The sequence below is a fragment of the Falco naumanni genome, chromosome 20 (assembly GCF_017639655.2).
Source record: "Falco naumanni isolate bFalNau1 chromosome 20, bFalNau1.pat, whole genome shotgun sequence".
Classification (NCBI taxonomy): domain Eukaryota; kingdom Metazoa; phylum Chordata; class Aves; order Falconiformes; family Falconidae; genus Falco; species Falco naumanni.
Window position 1 is genome coordinate 2,010,270 of NC_054073.1, and position 21,214 is coordinate 2,031,483.

Here is a 21,214-nt window from a genome sequence, read left to right on the forward strand (position 1 = left end):
TGTTGACAAAAATTACATGTTTGTTTGCATTAAGCTTTGCTAGCCTGTCATCTAGGGAGTGTGTAATGGCAGAAGCTTCTCTTAGCTTTGCTCCCTGTGCTTCCCGTGTCTTGAAGTATACGTGTTGGAGCAGTGCTCAACCTGCCATACTTCCTGGAAATGGATACAGAGAGCACAGGAGCCACCTCAAGTTGCTTCTCCAAAGAATGGTGGAAGGCTCCTCAGATACCTGCAAGCATCTGTCCCCAGGCCTCAGTAATCCCTTACATCTCGGAGCACCCTGGTGAGCTGGCTCTACTAGTTTTTTCCAAATCACCTACCCTTAAAGGTGTGTCCCTACACTGCTCCTTTTTGTCCCTCAGCCATGGGTGCCAGCTGCCAGGGCCATCAGAGAACAAATCCATCAAGGAATTGCATTGTCCCAGGCTTATTAGTTCATGCTTTGTAAGCCTGAGAGGACCTTTGTTGATGCCTAAGTGCTGAATTCAAACTCTAAAGAGACAGTGACACAGTCCTAACCGCTTGGCATGGATTTTAATGTGGATTGTGTTGGTGGTAGGAGCCTTGGCACCGATGGCCCCCTTAGCAGTGGTGTGGCTGCTCTACCTTTGAGGTCCTTATCAACACCTTGGTTGTTCACAGTGCAAGTAACTTGTTGATGGGCCCATCGCTAGCATTCTTCTGTAGGAGGGTTGGCCTGCTGTGAAGCACACGCGATCTGTCTGGGGGTTTCTGGAGCATCAAAGAGGTTTTGTCAGTCCAACCTTTCCTGTGAACAGCCAGGGCATGTCTGACAAGGCTCCTCCTTTAGAGGAGAGCGTCTCCACTCTGCTTAGTTGAGAGAGAGGATAGAGAAAGTCCTCTTCTACATGTTGATGTTCTGCCTTCTTGGTAGCATACTGGAAGTCAAGGAGGAGTCCAGGAGGGTTGCTTCATCAACTGGCATTTAGGTCTGAACAGTCCTCCTCTGAGAAGCTAATTAAGCTATTTCCAGCAAGGTGCTTGGAAGAATCATACGCTTGAGAGGTAGGAGGAGAAGAGAGAGGAATGTGATTTGTTCTTACCCAGCAGCTGATTTCTGCCATGGTCTCCTCATTCTCCCTAGATGAAGTAGTGAGTCTATGCACATCTGTCTTGGCTAGTGAATTTAAAGTGCTCCAAGACCTGTGGAAACCTTAAAAACCTCCTTGGAAACAATCTTAAGAGAAGTACTGCACGCTCCTGGGCACGCTGCTGCAGAAGGCTTGTCATTCTCACTTATGAAAGTCTACCAAAGCCGGGCGGCAGGGGAGGGGGCAGGAAACTGGGCATACAACTGTGTCCATCCTGGCCACATTGAAAAGAACTTGCAGTTTCTGGTAAGGAATTAGAATATTTACCTATGCTTCTCCTATTATTTTGTCTAGTAATGATAGTGTTCAGGAGAGCAACGTGGCAGGAACCTGCCAAGTCCACGCTGACTGAAAAGAGTCAAAAATCATTGGACTGGTTTGACTAGAAGATTTTTGTCAGCTGATCTCTGCTTTGAAGTGGACTTAAACCCAAAGTCATCTTCTGTTTGTTAAACCAGTACAAATGTTCCCAGGTTATTTGTAAACTCCGAAGGAGAGCCAGAAGGAATTGGAAACCTGACTGTCACACTCTGTTTGAGGTTGCACAGTGGCCTTTGTACTATCCATGAGGTCGTCATAGCTTCAGTCTTCAGGATTTCTCATGGAAGTTCCAGTGGCAATGTAAGACCTCTCGTCTGCAGTCTTCAGCGTTTGGCAAGGTCTCCGCTCCTTGAAAGATTTGGGGATGACTGTGCGTTCCTTGTTAGCCAAGTAAGATCCTCAAGACACTGAAGAGGAGAAAATAATCTGATGCTCTGAATTTGGGCCTTCATCAGATACTAGGTAGGATGTAAATGTTTAGAACCTGATAGAGCTATCCAAAGATTATTTTTTTTCTTTTTCCTCAACTTTGTCTCTTCTTCGGTGATCACCGTATTTTTTCGTATTGTGAAGGGATTACTTCTCTGAATTTTTTTAGATTGCAAATCCAGTCTGTCTGTCCCTAGTTTTCATCCATTCCTTCTCTCTTTCCTATCCCTCTTCAGAGACCGTGCCTTATAAATTAACAGAGGCAAGAAGCGTGCCCTCTTTGGTTTTTTCACTTGAGACTAGAGGCAGCATGTACAGAGTTCAGGCAGCAGTGGGTTTGTGCTCATCGGTTTTGATCTTAAAGAAATTGGTCCAAGATAGGCTGCCAGCCTTCATGATATCTCGGCATCTCCATCCTTTGCTTCAGTTTGAGGTTATGTTTGCTGATTGATGCTTTTTTCTTTTTTCATGCTTTGGAAGTGGGAGCTGGTGTCTCTTCCCTGCTGTCTGAGGCGCTTGAAAAAGCGAGGCAAGATGCGATGCAGTGTGGGCCAGGCAGTTGTGTGGCTTGGATCTGAACCTTCTGACGTAGTCTTCCATTACCCTACTGTTTCTGCCTAGTATAATCTTCATTAAAACATTTGGATCATATACACTGAGGACTGCCAGCCAGGCAGCATCCAGACTGTCAGTGTAAAGCATCTTCCATTAACAGAAGCTGGTTTGGCTGTGGGTCAGAACATTTTGGCACGCAGCAGGTCTTTTCCTGGATTCACACAGTTACGTAGGAAACATTTGCTGTTCGGGTACAGCAATCCTTTCCTCTAACATCAGCAGCTTCAGTGATGTTGGACCGTTTTGTACTCCTGAAACAACCTGAATGTTCTGTCACTATCGTGTCATTGTGCTGCAAGTCTGCGGTGGGAAGATTTGTGTGGGGTGTCCTGGATCACGCCTCCTTCTGTTGATTTGGAAGCTCTTTGTCCTCAAGCGTGGATTGTAGTAACAACGGGACTGAGTAGTGCAAAACGCACAAATACATGAATGAGCTAAACTTTGTGAAGAAGCATGGTATAGAGGAAGAAGGAATTGAAGTGCAAATAAGTATCCTGTTCGTTTTCTGGAGCTCAGTTTGAAATATCTGTGGCTTGATTATTTTTTTTTAATGTTTTTCCCTCCTCCATGATATTTAGAAAAAGTAATGCATTTTATATATGCAGATCACTTGCTGTTGCAAGCTCCTTGCTGTCTTTAGACCTGGCTACATGTATTGTATGTGGCTGATGCAGCTGTTACAGGGGAAATTAACTGCCTCACAGTGCTGTGCTGCATGTTGATAGCACCCTGGTGTGTTGGCTGCTGCTGAGCAGCACTCACGGCATCAAGGCTGTCTCTCCCACATCCCCCCTCACCAGTAGATGGGGTGGGCAAGGTTTGGGAGGGGACACAGCCAGGACAGCTGACCCAAACTGACCAAAGGGATATTTCATGCCATGTAAAAGCTAAGAGAAGGGGAGCTGTGGGGGGGTGGGGGGGCATTCATGTTACATATTTGTCTTCTGGGGAAATTCATGTTACGTATTTGTCTTCTGGAGCAGCCACTACACATGCCAAAGCCCTGATTCCTAGGAAGTGGCTGGACGTTGCCTGCTGGTGGGAAGTAAATACACTTTTCGGTTTCCTTTGCTTCTGTGCATTGGCTTTTGCTTTATTAAACTGCCTTTAGCTTGACCAATGAAAATAAGATGGAAAAAAACCTCTTCCCCCTGCTGAGGGGGGGAGTGATAGAGCAGGTTGGTGGACACCAGGCATCCAGCCAAGGTTGACCCGCCACACGTCACCTGTAATAGGCATTTGGGAGATGAAGAGGTAGTGATCACCAATGGAAAAAGTAAATTTTTTGCGAAGCTGCACAATGGGATAAAAGTAACTTTTTTTCAGACAGTCATAACCTTACATACCAGAACATCCCTCTCTTCGATGCTGCCATCGTATTTCCATCATTTACAGTACAAGAGTTGGGAATGTACAGATGTCGCCTCATTTCCCGCATAGCTTTGCTTTGCTCCCTGACCATCGGCCATCCTGTGCACAAAGTGAGGCAGATTTCTGTGGAAAAGACAGTGTCTGGCTGTAAGTTAAAGTTGGTGTTGGCAGAAGGTGTACACAGGCTGCCGTAGCCAACCTTTGCAGTTACTGCTTAGGTTGATCCAGAGCACAGGCTGGAGCTAACACGCTGTGTGGGAGCAGAGAGTTATGTCCCCCCTCCAGCAGACCAGCCTCTGAAGGGGAGTGACATCAGAAGTGTTCTACCGAGCATCGTTCGTGTTTGTTGGTAGCAAAGGTTTTCTCTATGTCCTCTAAACCAGTACCTTCATGGTTGCAGACCGCTTCATCCCATCTTTCACTAGCACATTTCTTCACAGCGTCCTCCTTCATCCTCTCTTCTGCTTCTTCTAATTCCTTCCTCATCTCAAGTGCCAACAAACATTGGCAGTAGGTGGAAGACTCTTCTGATCTGTGTTTTGGTGCAACTTCAGCCCCCAGGTTGCCACAACAGATTGGTCAGTATTCCTGGGTTTGGATTTCCTCGTTCTGTGCAAATAATTGCACGTCTGCTCTGGTTGGCAATAAGAGCTTGTGGAACTGGGAGGGCACATGGGACAAATGGGATCTTGACTGAAGGACACAGCCAACTGCTAGTGTCTGCTGGGCTGGTGCACATGGAGATGGCCAGGAGCTGATCAATGTGGATTTTCCTGGAGGTAGTTTGAGATCATGGGAGGCCCTTGGGCAGCTGTGCAGAGGAAAACATTACGAGAAAAAAAGGCACCAGAAGAAGCGAAGTTTGCTGTTCTTTAATGACTGAACAAGTCTTGTTCCAGTCTGCCACAAAAAAAAAAAAATAAAAAAAAATAAAAAAAAAATTAGGGAGACCTCAGTCTGTACAGTTAGCAGTTGACAAGGCAATAGGATACCTCTTTCATCTGCAGGTAATGGAAGGCATTAGGTAACCCTAGCAGTGGTTGTGGGAAGTTTGCGGTCAAAACTTGACCAGGCGATGTGCACCTGAGGGCAGAACCTTGTGGCAGAGTTACTGGGCGGCTGTGTCTGGAAGCACCAGGTCCACAGCAGATGTACACAGTGAAAATCCGTCGGGGAAATCCCTCTGGGTGCGATGGTGGGCAGCACCAGCCTTGGAACTCCCTGGCAGCTAGGCACAGTTGCAAGGAATCAGGTTACTGGTGCGCAGCATAAAGTGCAAGTTATTGTCAAACAAGCAAGCACTATGTAAAATCCATTAGTATAAAACCTCATGAAGATGTTTTAAGCTGAGTGGTTTTACTTGCAAATGCAGCTGGCTCCCAGCACCTGCACAGACAGCGGGTCTCAGCTGATGTGGTGTCTCACTAAGCTGCGGTAACGGAGTTGTTTGCAATTATGCGACCATGCTGTCACACCAAAGGACTTGTGTGAAGTATTCCATGTATCGTGTGATGTTAAGGATGTTGGTTTTAGCAGATAAAACTACTGTCTTTTCCTCATCTTAATTTTTTTTTCAAGCAGGGTGTTTCCTTTTGAATCGGGAGAATAAGCCCTTTGAACCGCTGTAAGACACTGTTTTAACGCAGGCATCGTGAATTCGGTGTGATCCAGATGTTTGGAATCTGGTGGGGGTTTTTTCTCCTCCTTTTGTTGAGGTTTGTCTGCTTCTTCAAAGGTTCAGTCCCATAGTCCTCTTTTCTATCCAAGGATGTTGAAGATAACTTCAGGTTACTTTAGAATTCTTGTGACCTCCTGGTTAACTGAAGCCCTCAGCACACTCCGGTGTCCCCAGTGGTCTGGTTGTCGATGTTGTTCAGAAACTTCCAGTGTTGCTCTACTTCTGGTGCGTTTCCTATGCCAGGGGTTGTACTGGTTCAGCATAGGTTTTCCCAGTATCTGCCAGCAGGTGAATTTTTACTTAATAGTTAATGAGACTAGAAAAAATATTTTCTTTAGCTGCTGTAGTTGTGTTCAAAGGGCACGTAGGAGCCAGAATAATCAGTCTCTGAGGTTGCTCAAGGCTAAGGCATTTGCACGCTTAGTTCCTAGGCAGCTTGGAAAATCCTAGCCTAAATGTGAATGTTCAAACAATGTATAGAAGGGTTGGATATTGTAGCAGGTTTAGTTTTAAAACATGCTCTGGAAAACTCATTCAAATTCTGAAAACTAAAATTGCCAGCTGAGCGTGTGTGAGAAGCAGCAGCCTTTTTACCTGACAGATGTGACTTTTGCTATGTTTCTGTTTTCATTCCAGCTGGCAATCCTCTTGTTCAGCAAAGTGGACAGCCGCTAATCCTTACCCAGAACCCGACCTCAGGTCTGGGCACAATGGTAACTCAGCCAGTATTACGACCTGTGCAGATCATGCAGAATGCCAATCACGTCACAAATTCTCCAGTGACCAGCCAGCCCATCTTCATAACAACCCAGGTGAGTGCCCTTGCAGCTAGGGCAGCTGAGACAGAAGGGCTAGCGCACTCATCCCTGCAAGACTCTTCTCTGTTAGGAAATAATTAGATGCTTGTTTTAGTTTTTCTTGTGCACTTCAGTGGATTGAGCTGAAATCTGTTGGGGTTTTGGTTTTTAATTTATGTAGATCTAGAACTGGCTTTGTTTGGAAATAGCTTGTGTTCCTAGTCATTTGGCAGTTGAATCTCACTTGAGAAAATTGGCCACATTCCACACCCCAGCAGGTCCCGTGGAGCTAGCACAGGTCTAACAGGGCTTCGTGCTGGCTCCCACTGGTAGCCTCACCAGTAGGGCCAGGCTCCTGCTGCGGGTGGGTCTGTCTGCGCTGTGTGACTTTGACGTTGCTGAATATTGAAATACTTTGGTTTATTTTCCAGGGGAACCTGCAGGTAATTTTTTTATTAAATGTCCACTGGCTTTTTTGCATGTTTACTGAGACCTGGGAGATCTCTGTAGGCGCTTAGGGAAGGAGCGGTTGAGAACGGGGGCTGCATATCAGAGTGTGGAATATCGGGAAGTACCCCTAGGGTAGGGTAGGGTGCTGGCCCAGGGTGTGTGGCCTCACAGTTCAAATGATCTATAGATGATAGTAGTGTTGGGGTGGGGGTTTTTTTGTTTGTTTATTTGATTTTTGGGGTAGAAAGCTCATGTTGAAAGTGCTTCGGGTTTGCCTGGTATGGTAACGGTACTGTTTGACCGCAGGGATTTCCCGTGAGGAATGTCCGGCCTGTACAAAACACAATGAACCAAGTTGGAATTGTTCTGAACGTACAGCAAGGTCAGACGGTTAGACCCATCACCCTCGTCCCAGGTAAGGACTGGAACAAGCTAAAGCCACTGTCATGTTCCTTTTTAGAGTCCCAAGGGTTGGAGAAAAAAAAAATTATATTTGAAACCTGTATTTCACCTGCCTATCTAATAGCTCTGAAGAAGGGGGGTTCAGCTCTGTAGTAGGTGAGATTTGTCCATATTTGTGGCTGTAATTCTGGTAATCATTTTGCAGCAGAGAGTAAGCCCTTTGATGGTAGTAACAAACCACTTTGCAGAGTAGGGGACTTCCAGCTGAAAGGAATGTCTGTCTCTTGGAGCTTCATATGATCTAGCTTCTTCAGAAAGCCTCAGCAAAGTTAATTCCAAAGTCCCAGCCCATGACCACCCCTCCCCTCTTCCTTCCTTTCAAAGTCTCCCCATGTTAGTGCTGGGAAACTGCCTGGGAACTGAGCCTCACACTGGGCATGATTTTTCTAGCACCTGTTTCTGGTACGGGGTCCTGTCGTGCACCGTCAGGAAGACCAAGAACTCTTGTGTCACCAGGTGCCTGCTTTATAACAAAGCAACCATGCTAGCGATGAGCCACCTTTCACTCTCCCCAGAACACGTCTCCAAAGCCTCGTATCACAAACTGATCTGCAACTGTAGGATCACCCTTGTCCTGCCATAAGAGGCCTTCCACGGGGTTCCTTTGGGCCTAGTGACCAGGACTATGAGCCCTGTGAAACTTGGTGGGATTTATGCTTGTAAGCTACTGGGGCCTTATGGAAAATTCCATCTAAATACGGTCTTCACTCTCTCTACATCCGTGTTCGGTTTTAGTCTGCTTGGGAAGTGAAATTCAGGTGCTGAAGTCAAAGCTTCCACTGAAATGCTGGGAATTTTGGGAGCTCAGCAGTGTCGGAAAACAGGTTGCCCTCAGTTATTACCGTGCAAGGAATGGAGCTCAATTACTTAATCTACCTTGGTTTTCCATTTGTTTTTGAAGCCCCAGGTACCCAGTTTGTTAAACCGGCAGTTGGCGTTCCTCAGGTGTTCTCTCAAATGGCCCAGGTGAGACCAGGTACAACCATGCCGGTCCGACCCACCACCAACACTTTCACTACGGTCATTCCGGCCACGCTTACCATCAGGAGCACTGTACCACAGTCCCAGGCACAACAGCAAAGTAAGTCCTCTCCCAGCACCTCCACAACTCCTACTGCATCGCAGCCAACAACACTGGGACAGTTAACTGTGCAGCAGCCAGGGCAGTCCAGTCAAGCTACTAACCCCAAATTAGGTAAGACTTGCCATGGAAAAGCAAGGGGACTCGAGTCTGTAACACTGTCTATAATTTGATCTTCAAACGTGTGGCGTAGCAGCTAAAAGGCAGAAGTTGAGTTGGAACTCCTGGGTGCCTTTTTTTGTCTCTGCCACTGACTCACACTTCATCTCTCTTACCTGGAAAATGAGGCTAGTCCGGTTTGGTTTGAGAACTAGTTACATTCTGCTTTGTAGAATGTTCTGACACCATCAATTAGAAGTCCCCAAAAGTGAAAAATACTATTTGTAAATCACTTGTATTGTTTGAAACGTGAAGTTAAGTAGATGACGAACACAAACTAACAGTGTTGCCTTTTTATTTTTTTGTTGGCTGAATTCATGAGTGAAATGATGGCTCAAGAATAGTGACAAACAATTTAAAAAGGGAAAAAAAAATACTTCACACAGCAAGTAGTCAGGTTATTTTTAGCTTTTAAGTGACCATAATCATATACAGCTGCATTTAGAAAAGAAATACAAATATTTTTTGTGACCATCAGTGTCCTGTTTAGTTCATTGTGGCACTTGGCTCGGTATCTTGGAGTGTGATCTGGAAGGGCAGGGAAGTTTACTTTCCCGGTCTTGCCAGCCTTCGCATTACTGGGCAGGATAATTGATGGCTTAGTAACCTTTGGTGAAGACTCAAGGTAGAGGAGCAAGAGCCAAGACCTGCTAGATGGGGGTGGGATTCACACTGGATCAGATCTTACTGATTCCTTACTAGTGTTCTGGTGTTACCCGTTCCCTTGGCAGTGAGCATCGCAAGCTTTGTGACCGTAAAGAGACCTGGAGTGACCGGTGAGAACAGCAATGAGGTTGCTAAACTAGTGAATACCCTGAACACCATTCCTTCGTTAGGACAGAGCCCTGGCCCACTGGTGGTTTCCAACAGCAGCCCTGTGCACGGTTCCCAGAGATCTAGTGTTTCAGAGTCGTCGTCGTCATCAAAAGGTACGGGCAGTGGCAGCTGTCCTCACTCAGTTGGTTCTGCTGAGAATGCAGAAGTTTTATTTTCTGGTGTGAAAAAAAAATGCTAACCTGTAACTGCTGGGATTTTCTAATAGGGATAACACTTGAAGAGCTTTGCTGTTAATTTCTTCATCTTTATCCGTACACTTTTAACCAGTGATTATATTTTGTTTGTGATTACTTCTTTGCATACGTTATTTTGCATTCAAAATTACTGGTGTGAGTTCTGCCATGTTGAGGATACACGCACCTGAAATAATCTACACAAGGAGACAAAAGAATAAAATCTTTGCTTCTTTTCTTGCAAAAAATCACCTTCCTAAGGTGTTTGAGAGTAGAGAAGTTGATTTAAGGTACATTTAATGTCATCTGTATATTCTGAGTTTCTTACTACAGCTGGAGGAGATTGGAGTCTGATGGAGAACTAAAGCATGCTATTAAAGAAAAAGGGCAGATGAGTTCAGCTCATTTATTTATTAAGTCTGATTTTGAGGCACTCCTATTCTTACTCTAGGTACTGCGGGGTATGTTTTGTCACACAGATTGTCAGAAGTTTGCATACTTTTGCCTTTTTCATGCCTCTTCCAGGCTAGTTAGCAGTTAAAAGTATGGCTCTTTCGAGTATTTCAGTATGCCAGAAAGGTTGCCTAGATTCAAAATGAAGCATAAAGATTCTGTTTTTCTTGGTTTGTTTTGTGTTTTTCCTGTTACAGTCAGTTCTTCTCCTATTCCCACGTTTGATTTGCAAGATGGTGGCAGGAAGGTCTGCCCAAGATGTGATGCTCAGTTTCGAGTCACTGAAGCTTTAAGAGGGCATATGTGTGTAAGTAACCTTCCTAGGATGGGTGGTTAATGGATAATTGCTCGCGATTGCGGAGTGCAAGGAAGAGTTCTTCTCCCTAGATCAGGGGCTGCTGCGAAAAGGAAGGGTAGGGCTAGGAGGTGAGAGGCCTCTGAAAGACCTTCTAGAGCATCCCTCGCTGGAAGTAGGCGGGACCTGTTTGATGTCCTGTTGGGGCCAGGAGATGGCTTTATTTTCTAATCTTACATATCAGTAAACAAAATGGGAAATCAGATACTGACTCCGCTTTACTCTCTCCTCAAGAGTTCCCTAGAGTTCCTCTCTTTCCTTTAATGGTGGTTAGTCTGTATCAGTTTAATAGTCTCTGTAGTTCTTCCTAGATAGTTTAATGTGTGTGGTGGTTTTGTCTTTTGTTTTTCTTTTTTCCTTTTAGTACTGCTGCCCTGAAATGGTTGAATTCCTCAAGAAAAGAAAATCTCTAGAATCTGAACCAAATATTCAATCTGCAAAGCCTCCGTCTCCAGAAAAAACTACAGCTGTTGCTTCACCACCCTCTTCTACTCCTATCCCTGCACTGTCCCCACCTGCTAAAGCTCCAGAGCCAAGTGAAAACGCAGTTGACTCATCCCAAAGCAAGCTCATCATGTTAGTAGATGATTTCTACTACGGCAGAGATGGTGGCAAAGTGAGCCAGCTACTGAACTTCCCCAAGGTCCCAACTTCCTTCAGGTGTCCGCACTGCACCAAGAGGCTAAAGAACAACATACGGTAAGGCAATTGTGCCGCAAAAAGAGTCTGCAGTGTTCTGACTACCTCTGATCTGCAGGAGGCAAAATGAGTCGTAAGCATCGGTTTCTCAGGCCCGGCAACTTTCCCGTATTGTAGCTTAAGACCAGAACTGAAGCACAAAAGGGGAGAGATTTGCCTGTTGTCACACAGTTCAGTCAGGGCAAAAGTTGCAAGAAGATTGCGTGGTTAGAATAATCACATTTGTATTCTTTTTGGTTTTGTTGAGAATTTGAATTCTCAAAAAAATGAGAAGTCTCATTTGCTCTACTAGTCTTAGTAGATAATAGGAAGTAATTGTTCTTGAGGTGCTCCTCTCATCTTTATTCAGTGCTTTTTTAACAGAGGGAGAAAATATTTTTATGAAATAGTGTATTCTTCTGAGCAAGCCACTGTGTTGTTCTATTGTGATAACTGGACTACTGGTTTTTCTTCTAAGTTGAAATGTTTTGTCATTGTCAGATGAATGCCAGGCTGGGGTCAGAAGGGCTCCAAAGCAAGTAGTACAGCCTCTGTACTGCAAATTCCCCTGGAGTTAGGGGAGTGGGAAGCTGCTGGATATAAGGAAACTTCATTGGGTTTTGATGGGAAGAGCAAGAAGAAGCATCTTAGTGCATTTTAAAAAAAAATCTGGTGTGGCATTCACAGTGTTTTCAGGGTTACAGGTGCAAAATGTTTGGATTTCTCTTCACGTGCTTTCTCTTCACCTCCCTAAGATTTATGAATCACATGAAGCACCACGTTGAACTGGATCAGCAGAATGGAGAGGTAGATGTCCACACCATCTGTCAGCACTGTTACAGACAGTTCCTTACTCCGTTCCAGCTACAGTGTCACTTGGAGAATGTCCATAGTCCCTATGAGTCAACAAGTAAGTTGATTTTGCTGTTGTTTAGGTTTAAGAGGGTTTCTGTCTTCGCTGTCGTCATTTAGGTTTTTAGAGGGTTTCTGTCTTGTATTAACTGCAGAGCTGTTGGGAAAGGAGTGTCCATTCTGCCTTGCCCCTTGGTGCGTTTATTTTGTAGGCCACCAGAAAAATCCATCTAGGTTACGTTTCTGGAAACTTACTGTCAAGAGTATTTTAAAGATTTAGTTCAATAATAATGTCATATAATTATATTATATAAATAATATAATGTTATCAGTAGATTGACATCTGGTTGAAAATCACTTGGAAGTTTCCTCGTTAGGACATCTTGTTGTACCCACTGTTTTGTTTAAGAGACTTTTTGCTGCTTTTTGGAAACCTCTTGGAATATATTTTGTTGTCTAACCAGTTCAGAGAATTCAGAGCTAGTTTTTTTGGGTGAGTAGGTGTTTGGTTTGTTTTAAGGGACAGTTGTTACCAAAGCAACTTGTAACGGTGTTTTTAGTCCCCCAGCTTCTATGTGCTTTTTCTTTCTTTTGCAGCAAAGTGCAAGATTTGCGAATGGGCATTTGAGAGCGAGCCAATGTTCCTGCAGCACATGAAGGACACTCACAAGCCTGGGGAGATGCCCTATGTTTGTCAGGTATTAAAAGTGGTTTAGGAGCTGGACTGCACAAATGCATACTAGAGAGTAAGAGGGTATCCAGCACTTTTCAGCAAAGCGTGTGGCTCATAGAGGTCTAAAACAGACTTGGGCCATAGAACAGCACTGTGGAGCCCATAGTTTGTTTCTTTTTTTCCAGGTGTGGACTTGGAGAAGTCCAGTGGCTGTTAGGGCAGCACAAGTAGCTGAACGTTTGCTGCTAGTTCCCAGCACTCTGGCACTGGACCAGCTTGATGGACATTTGTTTAGTCCCAGGGCCTGCAGGCGAATTGCTGTGCCATTAAGAGAAGTTGTCACTGTGGAGCAAATGAGAATTATGTTGCTTGTGCAGTACCTTTTCTTGACACTGTTACATGAGATTTGTGCTTGCACCCTTTCTGAATATGTCATCTCCACCCAGGGGTCCTAACACTGTCCCTCCAAAAAGAAAAAACAGAAAAGAACTTCTAAATCTGTTTTCACATAACATGTTTGTTCCAAATTCTGCATTTTGCTTAGACCCTGAAGGAACTGCTCTTCAATCTATTCTGACTGCTTTGCCTTGACTGTCTCTCTCTTTACGTTTTTTTTCTTACTTTCTTGGATCTGGAGCTTGAGTTGTCACTGCTTCCTCTTTATACAAGTAGTTCAAATCTCTTTCTCCAAACTACTCTGAATATATGCTGCTTGATTTGGTATCTTACAGTCGGAATAAGCTATCAGGTTCTTCAGGACCTGGTTCCTAAACTCCACTAATAATATCTTTGGGGATCTGAGCTCTGTGTTGCAGTGGTGGATGTGAGAGAGATTCCTACGTTCTTTCACTGTTAGTTGTTTCCGTCCACTCCTGTAGGTCTGTCAGTATCGTTCCTCACTCTATTCTGAAGTGGATAGCCATTTCCGAATGATCCACGAAGACACGCGGCACCTGCTCTGCCCTTACTGTCTCAAAGTCTTTAAGAACGGCAACGCTTTCCAGCAGCACTTCATGAGGCATCAGGTACTATGTCAGGGCTGTAGTCTGTCTGTTTGAGGGGGTTCGCTCCCCACAGAGATTCAGCAGGTAGTAAGCACGTGATTAGTCGAGCGTTCACTTGGAATAAAATCAGAAAGAAAGAAAACTGGTTGAAAGAGCAGGTTTTAGTAGATGCTGTATTCACCCCACAACAGATGCGATTTGCATGCTGTCATTCCGGACCTTTCACAGGGATTGCGCTGAAGAGGCATTGCTCCTTTGGGGGTGGCACAGACTGTTATTACTTAACAGAAAAAAGAAAAAAAAAAATGGTTTGCTGGACTGTCTTTGCTTTATGTGATGATTAGCCAACAATGGGCTCTCTGATATTCACTTGGGTTTTAAACTTTTCTATCTCTAGGTAATAAATAAATAAACAATACTATATGCACGCAAATGAATGTCATTTTCCTAGCTCAGTGTTCTGTTTCCATATATGTTGCCTGTATTGACAACATATTTTACGTGGGTGTAGCTGAAGTGTACTTTCAGAATATAGAAATGCAGCGCTCTCACCCAGTGCCTGAATTGATTTACACCCAAAGTCCTTTGCTGACTCCCGAAAGAGGCAGAGGCAAGGCAGCTTTTGAAGGAATGCTGCCCAACACACTGCTCTGCTAGTGTGCCTTGCTTGGGTTTAAACATGCTGGGTAAGACTCGTTCCATGGCGCTTCCAGGTCTGGTGTCTTTGCAGAGCCTGATGATTTTAATTAACAAACCAGACCAAACCAAGCCACCCAAGATACAGGGCTTGGTGGGGAGGGACTTTCAGATGCTAAAGGAGAACGGGGCTGCCTGTAGCTTCAGAGAGGGGAAAAGTGTATTTGGGGTTGAGGTTTTTCTTTTTTTAAAACAAAATCCTATGCTATGTTGTGACTTCTGTTTCTCTAAAATGAAATATATTCCATTTGCATTTGCCTTAGAAGAAGAGTGTTTATCATTGCAACAAGTGTAGACTCCAGTTCCTATTTGCCAAGGATAAAATAGAACACAAGCTGCAGCACCACAAAACTTTCCGGAAGCCCAAACAATTAGAAGGATTGAAACCTGGAACCAAGGTAAGAAATCCAAGTTAACGGCAGGCCTCTGTCCTCTGTTTCCTCAGGAAACGCCCGTAGCGTCTGTTTTGGTGTGTATTTATTAAGTGCTGCAAAACTGATGTTTGCATTACCTGCATCACTTAAACCACACTTGCTGGGACAGAAGAACACTTGCACTCTGTCCGTGTTGTGTGTGCTTAGTTGATGAGATACTTCATAGAAACAGTTAGAGAGGGAGGTGAAGGTGGCACGCCAGAGGTTAAACTCTCCTAACTAAGGTATCCGAACTAGTCTGGACGCCCTCTGTAGTCATTAGGGACAAGCAGGCACTTCTGGGGCTCAAGTCGTCTGTCCTCTTTTAGGCTACTGCTGCCCTGGGTGGGATGAGTCGTGTCCTAGGAGCACCTGTTTATTCTCTGCTAAGAGCCTGAAAGACTACTCCAAACAGAGGAGTCTGAATTTGGATAGATCACTTCTGCCCTTGTGTTTTAGGAGGTATGGGTGTATCTGTTTTCTGCAGGTTACAATCAGGGCATCTAGAGGACAGCCACGGACAGTGCCAATATCGTCAAATGACATGCCGCAGGGCACTGGACAGGAAACCACTCCGCTGTCATCTTCTACCGATCCCCAGCCCATCTTCCTGTACCCGCCTGTCCAGAGGAACGTCCAGAAGAGAGCGGTCAAAAAAATGTCAGAATGTTTTGCTAAATTTAAAATTCAAAAAAAAATTATTTTTTTTTTTAAAGGATACGTAGTTAGCTTTTTAATGCCACAGTGATGGGTAACGTGATCCTCGGCACTGGACAGCTCTGTCTTACCAGTTGCCAAGGAAACTTTATGCCAGGAGAGTCTAGCTTCCCACAAAACCAGGATTCAGTCGTGTTAAGAAAGCCCCTTAAGGTGAAACTCTGAAATACAGAATTAGCTAGGCACTTGTATGGAAACAATGGAACTTCATCAGCATAAGGGCTTTCTGCCCACCCTGTGTCCTGCTGCCTTGTCTTCAGTATATATGTATATTTTTTTAAGTTATTATCCACTCTTAAATTGTGTACTCCTGACTACAGCAAGTGGAAAATGTTTAGCCTGGCACTGAGGCACCCTAGGAAGCTAGGGCGAAAGATGAGACTAGTTGCACTGCAGACTTCTGAAGGTTTACATGTCATTAATTTCTTCTCTGTCCTGATGCTTGTTATAACTCCAGAGATACCTGCCTGTTCGGACGCTAACGAAAATATCCCTCTTACCTTCAGGAGTGTCTTGGGGAGGCAGACTTGTCTGGAGTGCAGCTTCGAAATCCCCGACTTCCCAAACCACTTTCCCACCTACGTGCACTGTTCGCTGTGTCGTTACAGTACCTGCTGCTCCAGAGCTTACGCCAACCACATGATCAAGTATGTGTGATTCTTTGAACGCTGCAGTAGAAATTCCCCCTCCCTGAATGCAGTAGCACCTCTGTGTCTGTCTGTCTGCACTGTAAGGAAGGGCTGTTGGGAAATTCCAGTTTGCTGCCGTGGTTTGTAAGAGGCTGGACACGTTTTCTGTATTGGTACAGACATGGGTGGTGGTTCTCAAACGAGATGAGAAAACTGAGCGCAAGAGCTGAGGTTCCTTCCAAAGTATCAGTATCGTAGCTGACGATATGTGTACCTGCGTGCTGCTGCAGAAAAGGGTCGTTTTCAGTGCTCCTAGGATTTCTTTTGAAATTCTCAAATTTGGTAATACAAAAACTTTAAAAAGGCAGGCAAAACGTTATTAAAACCAGGACTGGGTCTGTCTTTGTAAATGTGCTGTGTTTTGCATGGGTTTATAGCTCTTCAAATACCCAGAATAATTCTGACATTTAATAAACTCTTTTGTCTTACAGCAACCATGTTCCTCGGAAGAGTCCAAAATACTTGGCTTTGTTTAAAAACTATACTGCCTGGTAATGGAAAACTTGTCATCTTATTTTAATCACCTGGGAATCTTATGCACGTTCTTTTTCTGATCTGCCAGTTCTGTTCTTTCATGATCTGCTTCTGAAGAAGCTCTGTTTATTTTTCACCACACAGGAAAATATGTTGAATTAAGGGCAATATGTTGAGACTCCCATTGCTTTCCAGTGGGAGTTAATGTTTCAGGGCGGGGACACTGCCTGTGTGTACTGGAGGGTGACTTTTTCTTTTCTAATTGTTAGTGAGGGGATGTACATACACATATTTTCATATCGGAAACTAAGTTCACTTCTCTCTTTCTTTGTGTTTTTTTCCCTTTTCCTTTTTTCTTTCCAGTGGTGTAAAGCTGTCCTGTTCCTCTTGTCTCTTTGTAACATCCGAGGGTGATGCAATGGCCAAACATCTGGTCTTCAATCCATCACATGAGTTTAGTAACGTTATTTTCCGAGGTAAGAATTCGAAAAGGAGCAGAAAAGTTGCAAAAAAATAACGTGGGGCAAAATAATATCAGTTCATAGACTCCAGGTCAAACACACCTGTGTTTAGCATCAGCTGAGCACCGGTGGGTTCCTCTGTTCCTCCCAGACATCATTGTACCTCGGTGACACCGGGTGGGCCTTAAGCAGCTGCTGGTGCTGGGCCGTGCGCAGCGCCCGGCAGTGCCGCCTCTGCCCTTTGCTGTGAGTTACCGCAGCTTGGGAAGCTGGGTGGGCATCGCCTGCAGGGGTCCGGCCAAAGCCTGGCTTTCCTGACCTGGCTCCTCCTGTCCCTGCCAACGGAGGTGGCGGAACGGCTGCTGGTGCGGCTGCTCTGCCTGCCTGAGCGCTCTGGTCTTGGCTGCTGCTTGGGCTTGATTGGCTGGATCAGTGTTGGCTGTTCCTGCCGCATCCTGGGATGCTTGGGAGTAACAGCAGCAGGAGGCTGATCCTCCTCCCAGAGAGACCCTGTTTGCTTGCACGGACTTGGTGTTTGTTTGCTAAGCTACAAATGTTTTCATTGTCTTGTTTTTCTTAACAGGGCCTACTTGGATATCACATTCCAGGTAAATCCGTTGGGTTTGGTGGGCCTTTTTTTTTCCCCCACCCCCCACCCCTCGTTTGTTTGTTTTCCCTCAACAGCTTTATTTTCTGGGTTTTAAGAAGGTCCTGTGCTCTCTCCCTTCAAGGCACATTCAGCTCCAGGACAAAAGCATGAAGAACACATGCCCTACCTATTCCCTAAGTAAAGCTGCTACTGTGAAAACAAAGTCCATGCTACCTGCGAAAGACGACCTGGAGCCTGAACTGGCACCAGCAGCCTACAACAGACCTCTGGTCTGCCAGGAAGAGGAGTGCTTAAATATTGATGCTCAAGAAGATGAGCAGCCAACAAAAGAGCCTGAGCCTGCAAGCAAAAAGGAGCAGCTGTCAGTAAAAAAGCTGCGAGTTGTACTGTTTGCTTTGTGCTGCAACACGGAACAGGCTGCGGAGCACTTCCGAAATCCTCAGAGGCGGATCAAGCGCTGGCTACGAAGGTTTCAAGCTTTCCAAGAAGAGAACTTGGCATCCCTGTCAGAGGGCAAGTACCTCAGCCTAGAGGCTGAAGAGAAGCTAGCGGAGTGGGTCCTCACGCAGAGAGAGCAGCAGCTGCCTGTGAACGAGGAGACTCTCTTCCAGAAGGCCACCAAGATTGGCCGATCCCTCGAGGGCGGCTTCAAGATCTCCTACGAGTGGGCGGTGAGGTTCATGCTGCGGCACAACCTCAGCATGCACACGCGGAGGGCCGTGGCCCACCCTCTCCCCAAAGACGTAGAGGACAACGCCAGCTGCTTCATCGAGTTCGTGCAGCGGCAGATCCACACTCAAGACCTGCCCCTCTCCATGATCGCGGCCATCGACGAAATCTCTCTCTTCCTCGACATGGAGGTGCTGAGCAGCGACGATCGGAAGGAGAACGCCTTGCAGACGGTGGGAACTGGGGAGCCCTGGTGCGACGTTGTCCTTACGATCCTTGCCGACGGGAGCGTTCTCCCAACGCTGGTCTTCTACCGGGGTCACGTACAGCAGCCCGCCAACGTGCCGGAATCTATCATGTTGGAAGCAAAGGAGAACGGATACAGCGACGATGAAGTCATGGAGTTGTGGTCGTCCAGAGTGTGGCAGAAGCACACGGAGTGCCAGAACAGCAAGGGCATGCTCGTGCTGGACTGTCACCGAACGCACCTATCCGAGGAAGTACTTTCCTTGCTGAGTGCCTCCAGCACTCTGCCGGCTGTTGTCCCTGCCGGCTGCAGCTCCAAAATCCAACCTCTGGATGTTTGTATAAAAAGGACTGTGAAAAATTTCTTGCATAAAAAGTGGAAAGAGCAAGCCAAGGAAATGGCGGACTCCACGTGCGACTCGGACATTCTTCTCCAGCTGGTTTTGTGCTGGCTGGCAGAGGTCCTGGAGGTCATTAGTGACTCTCCTGAACTCGTGCAGCAGTCCTTCCTGGTGGCCAGCGTGCTGCCCGGGCCGGACGGCACGGCCAACTCGCCCACGCGCAACGCCGACATGCAGGAGGAGCTGATTGCCTCTCTGGAGGAGCAGCTGAAGCTGAACGAGGAGCAGCAGGAGGCAGCGGCAGCCGAGGTCCAGGATCGGACCCAGGCCGAGGAATCTGCAGACCCAGAAATCCTCCATCAGCTCTTCGAAGGCGAAAGCGAGACTGAATCGTTTTATGGCTTTGAAGATGCTGATTTGGATCTGATGGAAATCTGAGCACTGCTCTGTGAATCGTGATCCTGAAAGGGTTATTTTTTAAATAAATGTTGGATGAGACCATTACACTTCCCTGTGGATTTGTGGGTTTAGGAAATTCGTAGGCGATCACTCAGATAAATAGCCATTTATGCTGTTCATTTATAAGTTTTGTGCTTTTTTAAAAGAAAAATCACTGTGTTGGTATTTTCTGAAAATATATTGTGGGTGAATATTTTTGCGTTTTCTTTACCTCACTTGTATCATAGTTTTCTGTTTTTATTGTGCAGAAATGTTTTGAATTATACATTGTCAATGTGACCATTTCTAAAGAAAGGAAAAAAAAAATATGTAGCTAATGAACCAGTATATAAATCTCTTTGGTTGTCTTAACACAGGTTTTTTTTTTTTTCTTTTTTTTAACACTTGACCCAGAGATTTAGGTTTCTGTGGAAAATTTAGGTATGAATTACTGCTCTAATGTGTGAACCTTCTATAATTGGCCATTAAGATTTGGGTTTGGTTTGTTTTTTTGTTTTGTTTTGGGTTGGGTGGGGTTTTTTTTGGTTTGGGGGGGGTATTGGTTTGGTTTTTGTTTGGTTTTTTTTTCTAAGAAGAGTAATTATTTTGCTTGTGAATTTGGATGCAGGGTAAAAACACAAGCAAAAGCATTTTGCCTGTTCAGTGCCAGCGCCGCTTCTTGGGAGCCACGACACTTTGAACTGGGGTTGGACTGCGATCCGGGGTCAGGGAGTCGGGGGCAGTGCCGACCCAAACCTCTCGCTTTCCCGGTGACTTTCTGACACGGTGCAGTGGTTCCTCTCCTCCACCCGGGAAACCACCTGGCACCCACCTTGCTCCAAAGAATTACTGACAGAGGGTACATGGTGGAAGAGGAAAGTCAAGTCTGTCTTGATCTTCCTGTACAGTAGATGGGAGTTAAAACTGTACGGACCATTAAACGTTGACCTTTTAACTACCAGTAGTTGATAAACCTGCTTTAACCAGTGGCATCAGACACTACGTTCCTTAGAATTAGAAATCTGGTTTAATGAAACAAACTGTGATGTGCACAAAAAAAAAAAAGAAGACCTTTGTTTTTATTTTTCACTGCCAGCTTAAATTTTTCTACAATTTGCATGTTTGAGGGTTTTTTAATTGTATGTATTATGGTATAAACGGAAAGCATTTTGACATACAGAATTCAGAAGCACCTGCACCTTTCTGTTTCCATAGAGGTTTTGTGAACCTTCCCTATTACCCAAGGAAAGCAGGAGGCAGCATGTGCAGACCTGTAAATGGTTCATCTTTAAAATGTACATAAGTGGAACATTTAATAAAACCAGGGAAATGGATTTATAAACATGTGTTTTTATTACAAACTATTTAACTCTTGTGATATCATAATGCTGAATATTGCCATGCGTCGCCGATTCCTCTGCAGGCTGGGGTCCCGCTCCGCGCCCTTCGCGGGGGGAAGACGCAGAGTCATGTCGCATGTCCTGAAGAATCCCAGAGATGGGACAGTAATTAAATGTGTTTACATGGCATTAACACTCGAGGCAGAGTTCTGTCTGACTGCATTTCTGCCACCCCTGCCTGCCCTTGAACTTCAGTAGGTTCAGTGGAACAGCCTACTCTTCCCCAGTGAGATTTTCTTCTTTTTTTTTTTTTTTTTTTTTTAAATAAAAGTCTGAAAAATCATTAATAAAATCCTCTCCTGAATAAATATTTTTGCTGTTGTTTATCTCAGGTAGTAGCAAATACCACTCAATATTATTTCTTAATTTATTTCATGTAATGCAAAGAAATACCCAACTTGGCCCTCTCTGAGGTGCACGTAACGGCAGCACAGCACCTCGCCGGGAGCTGTGGGGCGATCGCCGGAGCCCTTGTGTTTGTGTGTCTGCTCCCAGTGGGCAGAGCAGTGGGAGGGAAGCGGGGAGGGCTGGCTTGTTCTGATCTGTTACTAGAGAAAACG

General features: G+C 45.3%; 1 protein-coding gene across 14 annotated transcripts in view; it reads left to right on the forward strand.

Annotated features, from left to right (window-relative positions):
* POGZ (pogo transposable element derived with ZNF domain) overlaps nucleotides 1-20,588 on the forward strand; it is a 37,281-nt gene extending 16,693 nt beyond the window's left edge. For 7 of the 14 annotated variants that reach the window (XM_040618419.1, XM_040618421.1, XM_040618423.1 and 4 more), the window contains 16 exons: nucleotides 6,163-6,338; nucleotides 7,080-7,188; nucleotides 8,137-8,430; nucleotides 9,207-9,404; nucleotides 10,136-10,245; nucleotides 10,658-10,992; nucleotides 11,727-11,881; nucleotides 12,421-12,521; nucleotides 13,375-13,521; nucleotides 14,460-14,594; nucleotides 15,097-15,269; nucleotides 15,833-15,973; nucleotides 16,447-16,506; nucleotides 16,853-16,965; nucleotides 17,534-17,558; nucleotides 17,682-20,588. In XM_040618419.1, the coding sequence (XP_040474353.1) occupies nucleotides 6,163-6,338; nucleotides 7,080-7,188; nucleotides 8,137-8,430; nucleotides 9,207-9,404; nucleotides 10,136-10,245; nucleotides 10,658-10,992; nucleotides 11,727-11,881; nucleotides 12,421-12,521; nucleotides 13,375-13,521; nucleotides 14,460-14,594; nucleotides 15,097-15,269; nucleotides 15,833-15,973; nucleotides 16,447-16,506; nucleotides 16,853-16,965; nucleotides 17,534-17,558; nucleotides 17,682-19,254 (3,845 nt within the window). In that variant the 3' untranslated portion in view covers nucleotides 19,255-20,588. Of the gene's footprint in view, nucleotides 1-1,105; nucleotides 1,359-1,585; nucleotides 1,896-2,342; nucleotides 3,523-3,628; nucleotides 5,815-6,162; nucleotides 6,339-7,079; nucleotides 7,189-8,136; nucleotides 8,431-9,206; nucleotides 9,405-10,135; nucleotides 10,246-10,657; nucleotides 10,993-11,726; nucleotides 11,882-12,420; nucleotides 12,522-13,374; nucleotides 13,522-14,459; nucleotides 14,595-15,096; nucleotides 15,270-15,832; nucleotides 15,974-16,446; nucleotides 16,507-16,852; nucleotides 16,966-17,533; nucleotides 17,559-17,681 lie in introns of those variants that run through there. The other 7 variants (XM_040618427.1, XM_040618430.1, XM_040618429.1 and 4 more) reach the window with 7 other exon arrangements.
* The last annotated feature ends 626 nt before the right edge of the window (nucleotides 20,589-21,214 follow it).